The sequence below is a fragment of the Natator depressus genome, chromosome 7, assembly GCF_965152275.1.
Source record: "Natator depressus isolate rNatDep1 chromosome 7, rNatDep2.hap1, whole genome shotgun sequence".
Taxonomy (NCBI): Eukaryota; Metazoa; Chordata; order Testudines; family Cheloniidae; genus Natator; species Natator depressus.
The window spans coordinates 49500545-49513411 of NC_134240.1; the positions used below are offsets into that span (position 1 = coordinate 49500545).

Here is a 12867-nt window from a genome sequence, read left to right on the forward strand (position 1 = left end):
GGCACTGAATTTAGCCGTATGGAGTGGAAATCTATTAAAAATTTGTTAGTCTCTAAGGTGCCACAAGTACTCCTTTTCTTTTTGTCTACACTAGGGCACTCAGTGGCGGTGATGCAGCTGTACCACTGGAGCACTCATGGTGTATCCATCCCCTGAGTAACTGGTCATACAGCCTGGCTCTTGCCCCTGCACGCTGCACTTGTTTGGGGAGCTGCAGGGCTGGGAAGGCTGGGGCAGACAGAGGGGCACGGAGCAGTGGGCAGGATGGAGGAGGAGGTGGGAGCTCAGTGTGGGGGCAGAGGGCCAGTCAGCAATGGTGAAAGACCACCCATGCCGTAGTGACCGATGGGATTCCTCCCCTCCCCGCAGAAAGCCGTGCGAGTGACCACGCTTATGAAGCGGCTCCGTGCACCCGAGCAGGCTGAGCCGGCAAAGCCGACCCTGCCAGCTGCCGCCATGCTGGACAGTGCCACCTTGCCAGCCCCCGCCACTGCCACGCAGCCTGCGGCCACCGCCACACCTGACAGCACTGCCCCAACAGCGGGAGCCCCAACTACATGTAATGGAGAAGAAGCCACTGCCCCCAGTGCCACCCCCGAGGCCTGGACCGAGGAGACCGGCTGAACAGGAGGGACGGGGTGGGGAAGCACTGGATCTCTCATTGTACATAGTCGCTGGCATGGTATCCAAACCTCCCTGGCTCTCTGTCTGTCCCTGCTATGTGCCTGTCTGTCTGACTCTGTCTACCCCCAGCTGGGCCGCTGCACAGAGCTTCTATTTTCTATGTTCCTGAGCCTGGAGCGACCCAATAGGCCCAGTTGGACAGACAGAGGCAGAAGCAGAGCCCCTTGCATGGAGTTTTCTCTCTCTCCCTTTGCTTTTCTTTTCTCTGTCTCCTTTGGTGGCTTTGTTGGTTTCCTTTCCTCACTGGAGGCTGCTTTCTGAGTCTGCCCACTCACTGACCCACCTGATCCCCCATCGCTGGGCCAAGCGAGAGGAAGCCAGCACATCAGGATCAAACACAACCACCCTCCTGAGTTCCAGATCCAATTGGGAGCCTGGACACAGATCCAATTGTGTCCATACCCAGCACTTGTGTGTGTGTGCATTTACATACAGCTGCATGTATGTGCTGTGTGTCCATTGCAGTGTATGTGTCTCCAGACATGGGGTGTTTGTGTGGGTGTCCATATGAATTAGTGCGTGTCTGGGTGTCTGTGATTATACATTGGTGTGTGTGTATGGGTCTCTGGGTGGGTGGGTGTGTCCATATGTGTATCCTTGGGCGAACAAGTGTGCGTTTATTGGGTGCATTCACCCTGGGAGTGGGGAGAGAGGCAATCCCCAGCCATTTAGGGAAGGATTTGAGCACCAGTCTGGAGAGCAGCAGCTGAGCTGAGCTGGCTGGAGGGGTGGGGTGACAAGGAGGCGGGGAGGGCTTGAGATTCAAGTGGCCTAGGACAGGGATGCTGCACTTAGATCCCAGATAAAGCTTCCCATGCAATTGCTGGCACCAATGGGACTCCCCCGCTCATGCCCACAGGTTCCTGTTGAATCATAGGATCATAGAAGATTAGAGTTGGAAGAGACCTCAGGAGGTTATCTAGTCCAACCCCCTGCTCAAAGCAGGACCAGCCCCAACTAAATCTTCACAGCCAGGGTTTTGTCAAGACAGACCTTAAAAACCTCTAAGGATGGAGATTCCACCACCTCCCTAGATAACCCATTCCAGTCCTTCACTACCTTCACCGAGCTTGCTTGGAGCTTTGGGTGACGTGCAGAGAGCAAGTGGCCTGGGTGTCCCTCCTCCCTGCTGTAATGGTGGCATCTGGCCCCATGGACTGCAGACCTGCCTTCCTCCCCTTGGATGAGGGAGACGCCCGAGCACCAGCGCTGCCTCACCCTGGCCAGTAAGCACTGGGGATGTCCTGTATCTCCCTAATCTGCATCCACAGCAGGCTCCAGAAGGGGCTGGATCCACGTGGGGGTGAGACACATCATCCCTACACTCTGCTCCGCTGCTTTAGAGCCTGAACCCACGGCAGATACAGACCAGACTCCACTCACTCACAGTGGCATCCTCCCAGCATGACACTTTTGGTCTCACTGCTGCCTCCGCAGGCTCACTGGTGTCACTGACAGCAATGGTCCTGCTGCCAGGCTGTGGGCACCAGGGATGCCTGTGGTGGCTCAATGTGTGGAGGAGCCCAGCACTTGTGCATCAGGGCCACTGCTGGAGCAGCCCTGGGAGGAACAAGGGGGCTGCTGGGAATGTCCAAGGGGCTGCAGACCCCTCACAAGAGGTGCCTCTGTAGCTGTCCAGTGGCCATCACAAACTCCGCATGGCCAGGGACTAGAACCGCAGCCCTGCTGAAAGCTGGCCCCCAATCCCTGTGTGTGCTGATCCAAAGGCGTGCAGGAGCTCTGGGTTGGCCTGCGGAACAAGGGGGAGCAGGGAGGGGTTGGGGGTTGACTCATCGCCAAAGCACTGTCCTATGCCTCTTTCTACAAGAACAGCTTTGCCATTGTCCAGGCTGATTGTGGTGTTTGCAGCCCACGTGTGACAGCACACAGCATGTCTATGGGAGCAGTATGGTGTGTGTGTGAGACTTACATGGCACAGCTCTGGTCCCGGCTTTGGCCGTGTGAGATTCAGCCCCTGCTGGATGTGTTTATGGAGGCTCTGGGGGTGGGAGTGGTGGATATACTCTCGTTGTGTGGATGTGCATACATAGTGACCCACATGTGCCCTGTTCAGCACTGTGTAGTCTTGTTTCCTCCCAGAGGCTTAACCTGGGGCACATAGAGGTTCTGTACTGTGGAGGCTGAGGCCTGGGCCCATCCAGTCCGAGCGGGGCTTTCCTGACTGTAGCGCTGGACAGTGGCCCCTTGCAGAGTTGTGTTCCCTTGCCCCGACCCTGAACTGACAGTTTGCAGAACTAGGGCTGGCCTTAGGGAAAATGGTGCCCTGGTCCCTGCTGCCTCCTCTGGCCCCTAACCCATCCTCCCTGAGCCCTGCTGTCTCCCCCAGCCCCCCATCACCCCTGGATCAGCAGCTAGCAGTGCACATTTTACCATTTTAGGGTGGGGATGAGCACTGATGGGACAATAAGGTTCAATCAGGATAGCCTGATGCGAATGTGGCTTCTGGAACAGAGTGGATCCAAGGCGATAAGATGTTTGGCACGTGGCTCATTGAGCCACTCTTCTGCTCCCACCCCTGATTGCGCTCCTCCTCCATTGCCCTGAGCTCCCTTCCGTGGCCTTGCACCCCAGTCCTGCCCCACTCCTTGTCTCTTTCCCACAGCGCCCCCCGCCCTTCACCCACAGCGCCCACCCTATAAGGCTGGCCCAGTGCAGAACTGTAGCAGCAGGGGGCTTTGTCCTCTTGGGGAGCACATGGTCCGCTCTGGTCTCCAGGCCCATTATAGTGCCCACCCCACGGAGCCAGCCCTGCCCAAGGAGACTTGCTCTGGGCTTGCTTTGTGCTGGGCTGTTTGGGCATATGGCGGTGGAAAGGGATTGGTTTTAGCTGCTGGTAAGCAGAGTCTGGGATCCTACTCTAGCACAAGAGAAGATTTTTCTTGTTTCCTGAGTCATTGCCCATTGGCAAAAATGTGTTTTACAGATAAATGTTCTAGAGCACTCTGCACTTGTGAAGGTTCTAGATCATCCTAGAGGAGAGCTCCTGACAGCTCTAGGGCATCTCAGGCATCCAGCTTGTGAAGGTCTTGTCCTAGATCACATCACATGCTTGCCAATAAGTGATCTAGATTGCCACCACCCTGTTGAGATTCTAGAGTTTCCAATGTGAAACCTTATAGGGGCTATAGCAGAGGTGGGCAAACTACAGCTGTCCTGCCTGGCCCCTGAGCTCCCGGCCGGGGAGGCTAGTCCCTGGCCCCTCCCCTGCTGTCCTCTGTCCCCCACCCATCTCCCAGGCTTTCCAATAAGCCTGTCCTGCCGCTCTGAGCAGCATGGTAAGGGGGCAGGGGGAGGGAGGTTCGATAAGGGGCAGGAGGTCCCGGGGGGCAGTCAGGGGACGGGGGGCAGTTGGGGGGGGCGGTCAGGAGACCGGGAGCGGGGGGGTTGGATAGGGGGTGGGGTCCTGGGGGGGTAGTTAGGGACAGGGGTCCCAGGAGGGGGTGGTCAGGGGACAAGGGGAGGGGTTGGATGGGTCAGGGGTCCCAGGGGGCCTGTCAGGATGCGGGGGTGTGGATAAGGGTCAGGGCAGTCAGGGGACAGGGAGCAGGGACGTTGGATAGGGGGTTGGGACCTGGGGGGGCGGTTAGAGGTGGGGGGGTCCCTGGAGGGGGCAGTCAGGGGACAAGGAGCAGAGGGGTTGGATGGCTTGGGAGTTCTGAGGGGGGCAGGGGCCAGTCGCCAGTCTGTTTATGGAGGCACAGCCTTCCCTACCTGGCCCTCCATACCATTTTGCAACCCTGATGTGGCCCTCGGGCCAAAAAGTTTGCCCGGCCCTGGGCTATAGAGTGCTCCAGAAATATTGCATTCTGGTGGAATGCACAGTCTAGAGCTTGAATCAGGATCTGTCCCACCCTGCCCCAGTTTAGGGTGCAGCCTTATCTAGTGCTCTAGTGAATGAGCCATTGGGTGCTGGTTAGATGCCACTCCACCATGTGGTCATAACTGTGGGAGCCTGAACAACCCCACCCCATGCTTTAGTTCAAAGGCCTAGAAGTAGTCTTTTGAAGGCATTTGCCTGCCTGTTCCTAGGTGCAGGGTACTTGCAGCACTGGGTATCAGTTCTTTGGAGGGTAGGGGAGAGCAGTCCAGATGAGAGTCCTGTGAGCTATGCTCACTTGACCAGAGCCCCTCAGGTACCCCCAGGGTCAGGCCTGGCCCATCACCCCCCTGTGTCCCCTTCCCCTGGCCCCAAACTAAACACAGGAAGGAAGCCTGAGTCCCACTGTGACGGGCCTGCAGGGTTGACCTGCCATCAGTGGGGCGTTCTCCACAGCTGTCTGCCCCAGGGCCCTCCCAGCCTGCGGCTTTCTGGGCTATGGTCCCACCACTCCGGCTTTACTTTCCCCTTGTCCTTGATTTGCAGCTGCATGTTTGTAGGGTTGAGTTCTGTCTATGAAACTTTTATTTCCACTACGACCACCCAGAAGCTCCTGTGTGATCGCTGCACTGTACCACTGGCAAATAAAGACCTTCTGAGGACAAACTGAGAAAGCACCAGCCATACCTGCTCTGTCTCTTTGTCTGCCTTGCCGATGAGCTCTGCCCTTCTAGGGGCCAGTTCACACACCAGGCTGCTGCCAGGAGCAGATCCCCCAGCCAGCTGCCATGCATGCCTCTGTGCCTCAGAGCTGAGCTGGGGGAGGAGTGGGTGGGACACAGACGCTCTGGGAGCTGGAAGGAACAAGGGGTGGGGTAGGTAGAGGTGCAGCTAAGAGGAGGTTAATCATCAAGTCTTGGGGATTCCCCCCCCCCCGCCTCTAAAATCCAGCTCATCTGATCTCTGCTGTCCTGTGGGCAGGCACAGCACCCCCTCTGTCTGCTATGCACAGACTGCAGCACAGTCTGCTCCAAAAGGGGTTGGGAAATGGCTGGGAGCAAGCCTCAGAGCACCAGAGTGTCTGGCATGGCAGCAACTCCCCAGATGTTCTTCCCCCAGCCCTGGGCCAGGATGTGGCCCTGGAGAGGGGACCCCACCTAATAGTCACTGCATGCTCCAGGGATGAGGAGCAGATCCCCTAGCCCTCACTGATATCATAGACACCTAATTTCTGTGAATAATTCTTGGTCTGTGAATCATAGAATATCAGGGTTGGAAGGGACCTCAGGAGGTCATCTAGTCCAACCCCCTGCTCAAAGCAGGACCAATCCCCAATTTTTGCCCCCAATCCCTAAATGGCCCCCTCAAGGATTGAACTCACAACCCTGGGTTTAGCAAGCCAATGCTCAAACCACTGAGCTATCCCTCTTCAATGGGGCCAACAGTCCTTGTGAATGGGCAAGGAAATGGGATCAAAAAGGAGGATTGCGATCCAATCATCAGCCACTCCAAAGCTGATGTTTCAGATGTTTCCCAGAATCCTTTGCACTGGTTCCCATGATGCTTCATTGGAAGGTCTGTGGGAAGCAGGATGGTTTGTTGAGTTCTCCTGGCACCTGAGGAGACAATGGCCCCCAAGGCTTGAGACGGCATGCTACAGCAGGAGCCGTCCATTAAACAAATGGTACATCATTACAAATGTAAGAGAGCTGGATGGTGTGTCAGGGTAGCTGGAGATTTTGGTGGGTGAGTAAGGGTCAGCTGGGACTTAACGTGCCCACAAAGCCAGGGGAGTCCTTGTGAGCACATGATTAGATGGTCCTGCTATAACGATTGGCAGTAGGACAGTTGGAGTGGATAACCAAATCACCATCATTAGGTTTCAGATTTAACACTCCCACAGAGATGGATGGAGCAGCTCACACCTCCCAGAGCTATTGTGTTGGGCTTTTTGCAGCCCTGGACACACATGGCAGTGTCAATGACACTCAGGCCACATTTGCCAGGTGGTGGGCTGGAAACAGGATTGTTTAATGGAAGGTGAGACTCTGCACCCAGTCCCCTAACAAGAGACAAACCCTGTTTCATCCTCCAGGCCCCGCCCCTTGAGTCTGCAGGCCCTGCCCCGACTCACACGCCCCACCCCATGAGCGGGCCTTACAACAGCGCACACCGCGCCCCTGAGTGTGCGGCCCCTGCCCCACGCCCCACCTGTGCGCTCCGGCCGGTCAGGCTGGGGCGGGGCTAAGACCCCGTGCTCCCGTGAGCCTCGCCCCAGAGAGCCCGCTGGGGCCAGGCGGGGGAACAACTGGAGGAAGCCGGCCCCGCCCCCTCCTCTGCCATGTAGTGCGACGGGGCGGGCCCCGCGCCTTTCCCGGGGGCGTCATTTCCGGCTCATGCCGGAAGCCACCTCGGAATGAACCAGATTTGAACTGGTAACGCGATGCGAACCGGGCGACCTCCCGCTCCGGGACCGAGCCTATCTCCCACGAGGGCCCCGCCGTCAGGGGGCGGGGGATGGCTGGGGCAGAGCGGGAAGCCGGGCGGGAGCTGGCCCGAGTGCCCCGCTCGGGCTGCCCGCCGTTTCCTCGGCGCCCTGTCCCGAAGAGAGCCGCCGCCTACACCCGCGCGTCCGCCCAGCCAGGCGGGCCCCGACCCGGGCAGCCTCCAGCCTGTGCTCGGCGCGAGTCCCCGGCTCGTTCCCTGCTGCGGCCTCCAGCGTGACAGCTGCTGTGACCCCGACGGGACGCTGGGCTCGGGCCCCGGCTCGCGCTGGGAGCTAGCGTCGCCCTTCCGGGCTGGCTGCAGTCTGGGGGGGCACGTGGCTCCCGGTGGGACAAGTCTCTACAGCCACTAGGGCAAAGTCAAGATTCTGCCCCATCTGGGTGTATCGTGCTGGGAACAAACACGTCTTGTGGGCTGGCTGTATCCTGGGGACAGTATGTTTGACACCCGTGCCATATACAGCAACATCTCCTAATCGCCACCCATGCCTGGCCATGAGTACCATGAATAGCAGCATGCCATGCATGCCCTGCATATTATACCCTACAGTGCCTTCTGTGCCATCCCTCTGACCTGCCTGCAGCTCATAGTGGGTCCCCCCGTGCCATCCTAAATGTCAGGTTATGCCATGTGTATAGCAGCCTGGCCCCTATGCCAGCCAAAGATCCAAGCTTGTGAGGCTGTTTGGTGTTGCTTTGGGAGACAGCCCCGCTGAGGCTGGTGTGTTCATCTCTCCTTGCATAGGCCAAGGAGAAGTGCTTCCCTGGTTGTGCTGTGGCAGCCTCTTGGATGTCAGTCGGAACAATAGAGGATGCCTATCCGTGCCCACTGTACCATCTGCTCGGATTTCTTTGACAATCACAAGGATGTGGCAGCTATCCACTGCGGACACACCTTCCATCAGGAGTGGTGAGTAAACATGAACAGCATGACAGGTAGTGGTAAAAACATGCATCTCCTTCAACTGCTGAGTTAATATGTCTTATGATGATGTGAGTATCTCTAGCGAAACAGAGGAAGTGCCTCTCCAGTGTTTTGTTCTTGTGATAATCTCTTGTCTTTCTGCATTTCAGTCTCTGAACTCTTCAGCCTCCTCTTCTCCAATCCTGCTGTTTGCAAATGTTATAGTTGAGGGGGATAAGGATGAACACAGACATTAAAAACCATGCACCTTGTGCCTGGCTGACCCTTCTTGCTTTTTGAAGGGGTGGGTTGACAGATTGTTAGTTGGCCATCATCATAGTGCAGGTTTCTAAACGTTGGGCTTTTTCTGTTTCTGAGAGATGGAGAACTAAAATAACAAGAGGTTCTGTGGGTTGGCATTGAGCTACATTTGTATAGTTGTGTATTAGGAGCACTGGAATTGCAGGGGGGCTGCAGATCAGCATTGAAGTGCTTTGGCAGAGTTGTAGTGCCGCTGAGGGCTGTAGTAGGGGAAGGGGGTGCAGTTCTGCCAATGCAATGCAAAACTGAGCAATGTGGGAAATCCTACATGGTTCTTGACTGGTTAGTGCTGATTGTAGCTAGGCAGATTGAGTGCCTTATACTCAAAAGTAGTAAAAAGTACTTAATTTGTCTTAATGTTGTTTTTTGTAACATGGCATCCTTGAAGGCTCTCAGAGTGCTTTTTGAATATTAAAGTCCCACAGTGCCACTGTGAGGTGGGTAGATCTCACCTCTCCATTTTAGTGATGAGGAAAAGTGAGGCAGAGCGGAAGTTAACTTTCCAAGCTTACAGTAAGCCAGTATCCGTTTGGAAATAGGAATCAAATCCTAGTCCTGTGCTGTTAATACTCTGAGACTAAAGGAAATGTGGATTAGGCCCATCAATATACAGACTTCAAGATACTTTTTTTCCCTGTGATGTTAAATTGAAACTCATTTTTTTCATTAAAATGGAGAAATGCCAAACACACTAAATATGTCTGTATGCCACAGGCTCTCCCCTCTTGAGCCATATGTTAAAGAAGCTTTTTTCATGGTGACCCAAACTAAGATTCTGTACCAGGGCCTAGTGTCACTTGTTGGCTCATATGATTCTCCCTGGGAAGTCTTATTTCTGAGTTTCTCTTGACTGCAAGACAAATAATTAACTCTGGTAACTGAATATTCTCTTTCCTCTTAGCAGCTTCCTTCCCTTGTAGAAAACACCTCTGCTGTTCAAGTCTTTCTCGTCTCATTTCTTCCTTCCATCTTTTGTGTTTTGTCTGTTCTCTCTGTCTTCCACAATTCCCTCTCTCTTCCCTGAACCTCTTTCTCACAGTGACCCTTCTTCTGGCTAAGGGTGTGGTGCTTGGGCTTCCTTGATTGATTTTTCACTTTGTTGGAGGAATGTGCTAGAGTGAAATGGGGCTGAAACTTGCAATGCTCTTGAACTCTGCGGGTGCTGCTCCCTCCCCCTTCGCGCTTGTCCCTTCCCCATCTGTGGTCTTGGTTTCTTTGCCTTCTCCGTCAGAGATGACACCATTGTGTTGCTTTTACACAAAGTGCTTGTCCATGCGCTTCAGCAGGAGCAGGCTAAAGATGAAACAATCCTAATCAATTCCATGCTTTTGCTGGAGTTCCTTTGCAAGTGATTTGACCTGGAGGCATGTGCTCTTCCTGTGGGATCAACTGAGTGTGTGGGGGGAGGGGGGCAGAGGGGACATGTTTTACCAGGGCGCGCTCATCCACATCAAAATGAATCACCCTGGCGATGGTCACTGACTTTAATGAAAAGAACATCTGGGGATCGCTTTGCTCCGTAACGGTTTGGGGGTGGGGGGATAAGGGGAACCGTTCCCTTTGGATATGACTGGCTAAGCTATTTGTTTTGCTGCCAGTAATCACACAGTTCTTAAGGTGCTCTGAAGACCCAATTCCTAACATCAGACTGGACAGTCTTCTCCACATGCTGTTCTCCTGGGGAGCTTAAAGCATGTCCCAAACATCCTCCATTTGATAGAAATTATTCCTCTGCTTCCTGGTAGGTTAGCAATGTAGCCCTTGGTTGACAACCTTTAGAATAGATGATCTTAAATTCTAACAATTCACTGTATATTTTTTTTCTTTCTCCCTCAGTCTCATCCAGTGGTTTGACACTGCTCCGAGTCGGACTTGTCCACAGTGTAGAATCCAGGTAAATCCTTAATCCTGAATAAAACACTGTATTTCTACATCCCAATGCTGTCTACCAGCACTGTCAGAGCTCAGGCCTGAGGGCACAGTGGTGGCTCACAGAGGCATTGATGGCATGCAAAGATTGGCTGTAACCTCTCAGTCACCATCAGACTGTGCTGGATGTCACTACTTACACTCTAGCAGAGAGGCTAAGGAGTGAATGGGCCATTGAGACTGAAATCCTCCTTCGAAGCCTCTTCAGGCCAGATTGGGGCACATTGGGAAGCATGTTTTGCTACTGCCAGGCCTTCAGGGCTTTTACTGTGGCAAAACTTCACTAGCACTAAATGGAAAAGGGGTGGAGGGAGCTAGGAAATAATCTAGGCCTGAGATTTGTATTACAGTACTTCCTAGCTTCCCCAGCTGAGATCAGGACACTGCACATACACACAGTGAGAGACAGTCCCTGCTCTGGAGCACTCAGCCTAAAGAGGGAAAAAAGACAGCCGGTGGGAGACAGGAAGGATTATCTCCCTTCTACAGATTAGGAACCAAGGCACAGAGATTCAGTGACTCACTCGTGGTCACCCAGGGAGTCTGGGCAGAACCAGGAACTGAACCCAGCTCTTCTGAGTCCCAGTCCAGTGCCTGAACCCCAAGACCATTTTTCTTAAGTTAGTCTGGTTCTTGTGCCTCACGTTACAGTGATTGTCAAGATTGGGGGTCTTGGCTTGCGCTAGGCTGTATTGGCTATACTCTGAGTTGAGTTATATGGAGGAGTCAGTTCGCAGCCAGCATGTTAATTTTATAGGTGTGCTCCTGTCTTTTTCTTTTCTTTCAAGGTCTTGGCCCTTGTTTCTTCCCTGACTTGTTGATTCCCTGTATTCTTCACCGCCTCTTACATCTCTGGGTTACCATGGAGTTACTCACAAAATAACATCTTATGTAGCAGTAACTATGCAATTAGCTGGTGTCATGACTGCATGTAATACTTAAAACACAAAGCTGTAACGGCATGGGGGAGGTGGGGAGAGCTACTGCACTCAATTAGAGCACCCTCTGCATACAGAGAGCAGCACGTACTTCTGTGTTTGGATTTGGCACTGGGTGAGCTCAGCATCAGCTGCTGGGTCTGAGCTGCCAGAGAACGAGCTGCTCTTGACTCAAAAATGCCTGAATCTTTCTGTCATAATTCCAGGATCTTGCCTGGAGTGAGGACTGTAAATCTCAATGCTTGGGTGACAGATCCAAAACAGGATCTCACCATAGAGATGCCAGCTGTGTGAACTGACTTCCACCAGCCATACCACACATTAACATCTTGTGATGGGACAGTAACCTTCTCCCATTGTAGCTGTCTGCCTAGCAGGAAAGGCTCTCCCTGCGTTTTCACGCTCATGACTCTCGTCCTTTTCCATGTCTTACCTAGGTCAGCAAAAGACACATCATCAATAAGCTGTTCTTTGATGTTGCCCTGGAGGAGCAGACATCACTGGATGCAGAAAGCCTACAGGTATTCTGATTGAGTTCTCTTAACAGCAGCCTGGAGCCACAGTCTGTCCCAACAGCTTCTTTCGTTACTGGTGGAGTCTCTAAACAGTCCTGGGTTTCAAAGCTGGATGTTGGTGTTCTTTCTCCTGTTTGCCTCTCTGCTTTCTGTCCCTGCGTTCAACACTGAGGTCAGCTCAGCTCTTCCTGCTGAACACCTTCACGTGGTGCTTCACGTGGTCCCTGGTTTTCTTTCAAATGAGGAAGCCATCTCCACCCCTTCGCTACTTCCCCTTCACTTGTCATCTTCCCTGAAGCCCTTCCCATATGTTATAACTGTTCAAACTCCTGTTCTTGAGGCTCCTTGATTGTTGTGGAAGGCTGGGAGACAAAGCTTTCCTGCAGCCTGGGGTGGAGAGAGTCCCGAGTTCTATCAAGCCAGTCAGCAAACCTTAGAGAACCTGGGCATAGGAGGATGATCCTCTAACTCTCCTGGGGAAGGGCCTATTAAAGGTACACTCAATTTGTTCACTTTATGCATTTAACAGTCCTCTGTGTTTAGATGAGTGTCATGGACTCACAGGTCATGCCCACTCCTGGTCCCGTACGGTCCCTGGGGGAACCCCTGTCAGTGTGACAGCCCTCCTTGGGGGTCCCCTCTCTCTCTCAGGGGTTAAGCCCCTCCGCCTCCTGGAACCACACCTCTCTAAGCCTTAGCACGCCTGTCTCTTGCCGTGGGCCCCCTCAGGGAGTTCACTCACTCTGGACCCCTGGAGCCTCCACTCCCAGAGGGAATAATGCAACCCTGTTCTCTAGACAGGAGTGACTCTCAGTCAGCATAAAACAGGAGGGTTTATTGAGCATCTGAGCACAGCATAGGAAACTCTCAGGGCCCTCAGCACAGTACATCTAAGTCTCTCCTGCATCCAGGTGGGCTCTGCCTGCGCACGCTTGCTCTCTCTCTCTCTCTCTCTCTCTCCAGCCTCAAGCCCCTGTGCTTTCCAGCTGAGCATCTGATATCCCCTTCCCCCAAGCCCCGCCTCTGTCCATTGTCTTCTACCTAGGTAAACAGGGTCGCCTGGGCCTCCTCTCAGCCGTCCTTTGTTCCTCTCTGGCTGGAACCGGCTGGTCAGGTCACTGGGGTCCTCTCTTCGCAGCCCGTTGTCCTCCCACTGGCCAAAACTGGTTGTGACTCCCGAAATGGGCCTCCAGGTCACCAGTCGCTGGGGTATCCATTCTCCAAGCCATTGGCT

The 12867-nt window shown here is 54.0% G+C and overlaps 2 protein-coding genes across 6 annotated transcripts in view; both read left to right on the forward strand.

Annotated features, from left to right (window-relative positions):
• The window catches only part of CAMKV (CaM kinase like vesicle associated), a 52424-nt gene extending 48415 nt beyond the window's left edge, over window positions 1-4009 (forward strand). For 2 of the 4 annotated variants that reach the window (XM_074958363.1, XM_074958360.1), the window contains exon 11: window positions 370-4009. In XM_074958363.1, coding sequence (XP_074814464.1) covers window positions 370-624 — 255 coding nt within the window. In that variant the 3' untranslated portion in view covers window positions 625-4009. The remainder of the gene's footprint in view (window positions 1-369) is intronic. The other 2 variants (XM_074958362.1, XM_074958361.1) reach the window with 2 other exon arrangements.
• A 2909-nt stretch (window positions 4010-6918) lies between these two features.
• The window catches only part of TRAIP (TRAF interacting protein), a 39915-nt gene continuing 33966 nt past the window's right edge, over window positions 6919-12867 (forward strand). For both annotated transcript variants that reach the window (XM_074958367.1, XM_074958366.1), the window contains exons 1-4: window positions 6919-6957; window positions 7772-7936; window positions 10088-10145; window positions 11556-11639. In XM_074958367.1, the coding sequence (XP_074814468.1) occupies window positions 7839-7936; window positions 10088-10145; window positions 11556-11639 (240 nt within the window). In that variant the 5' untranslated portion in view covers window positions 6919-6957; window positions 7772-7838. The remainder of the gene's footprint in view (window positions 6958-7771; window positions 7937-10087; window positions 10146-11555; window positions 11640-12867) is intronic.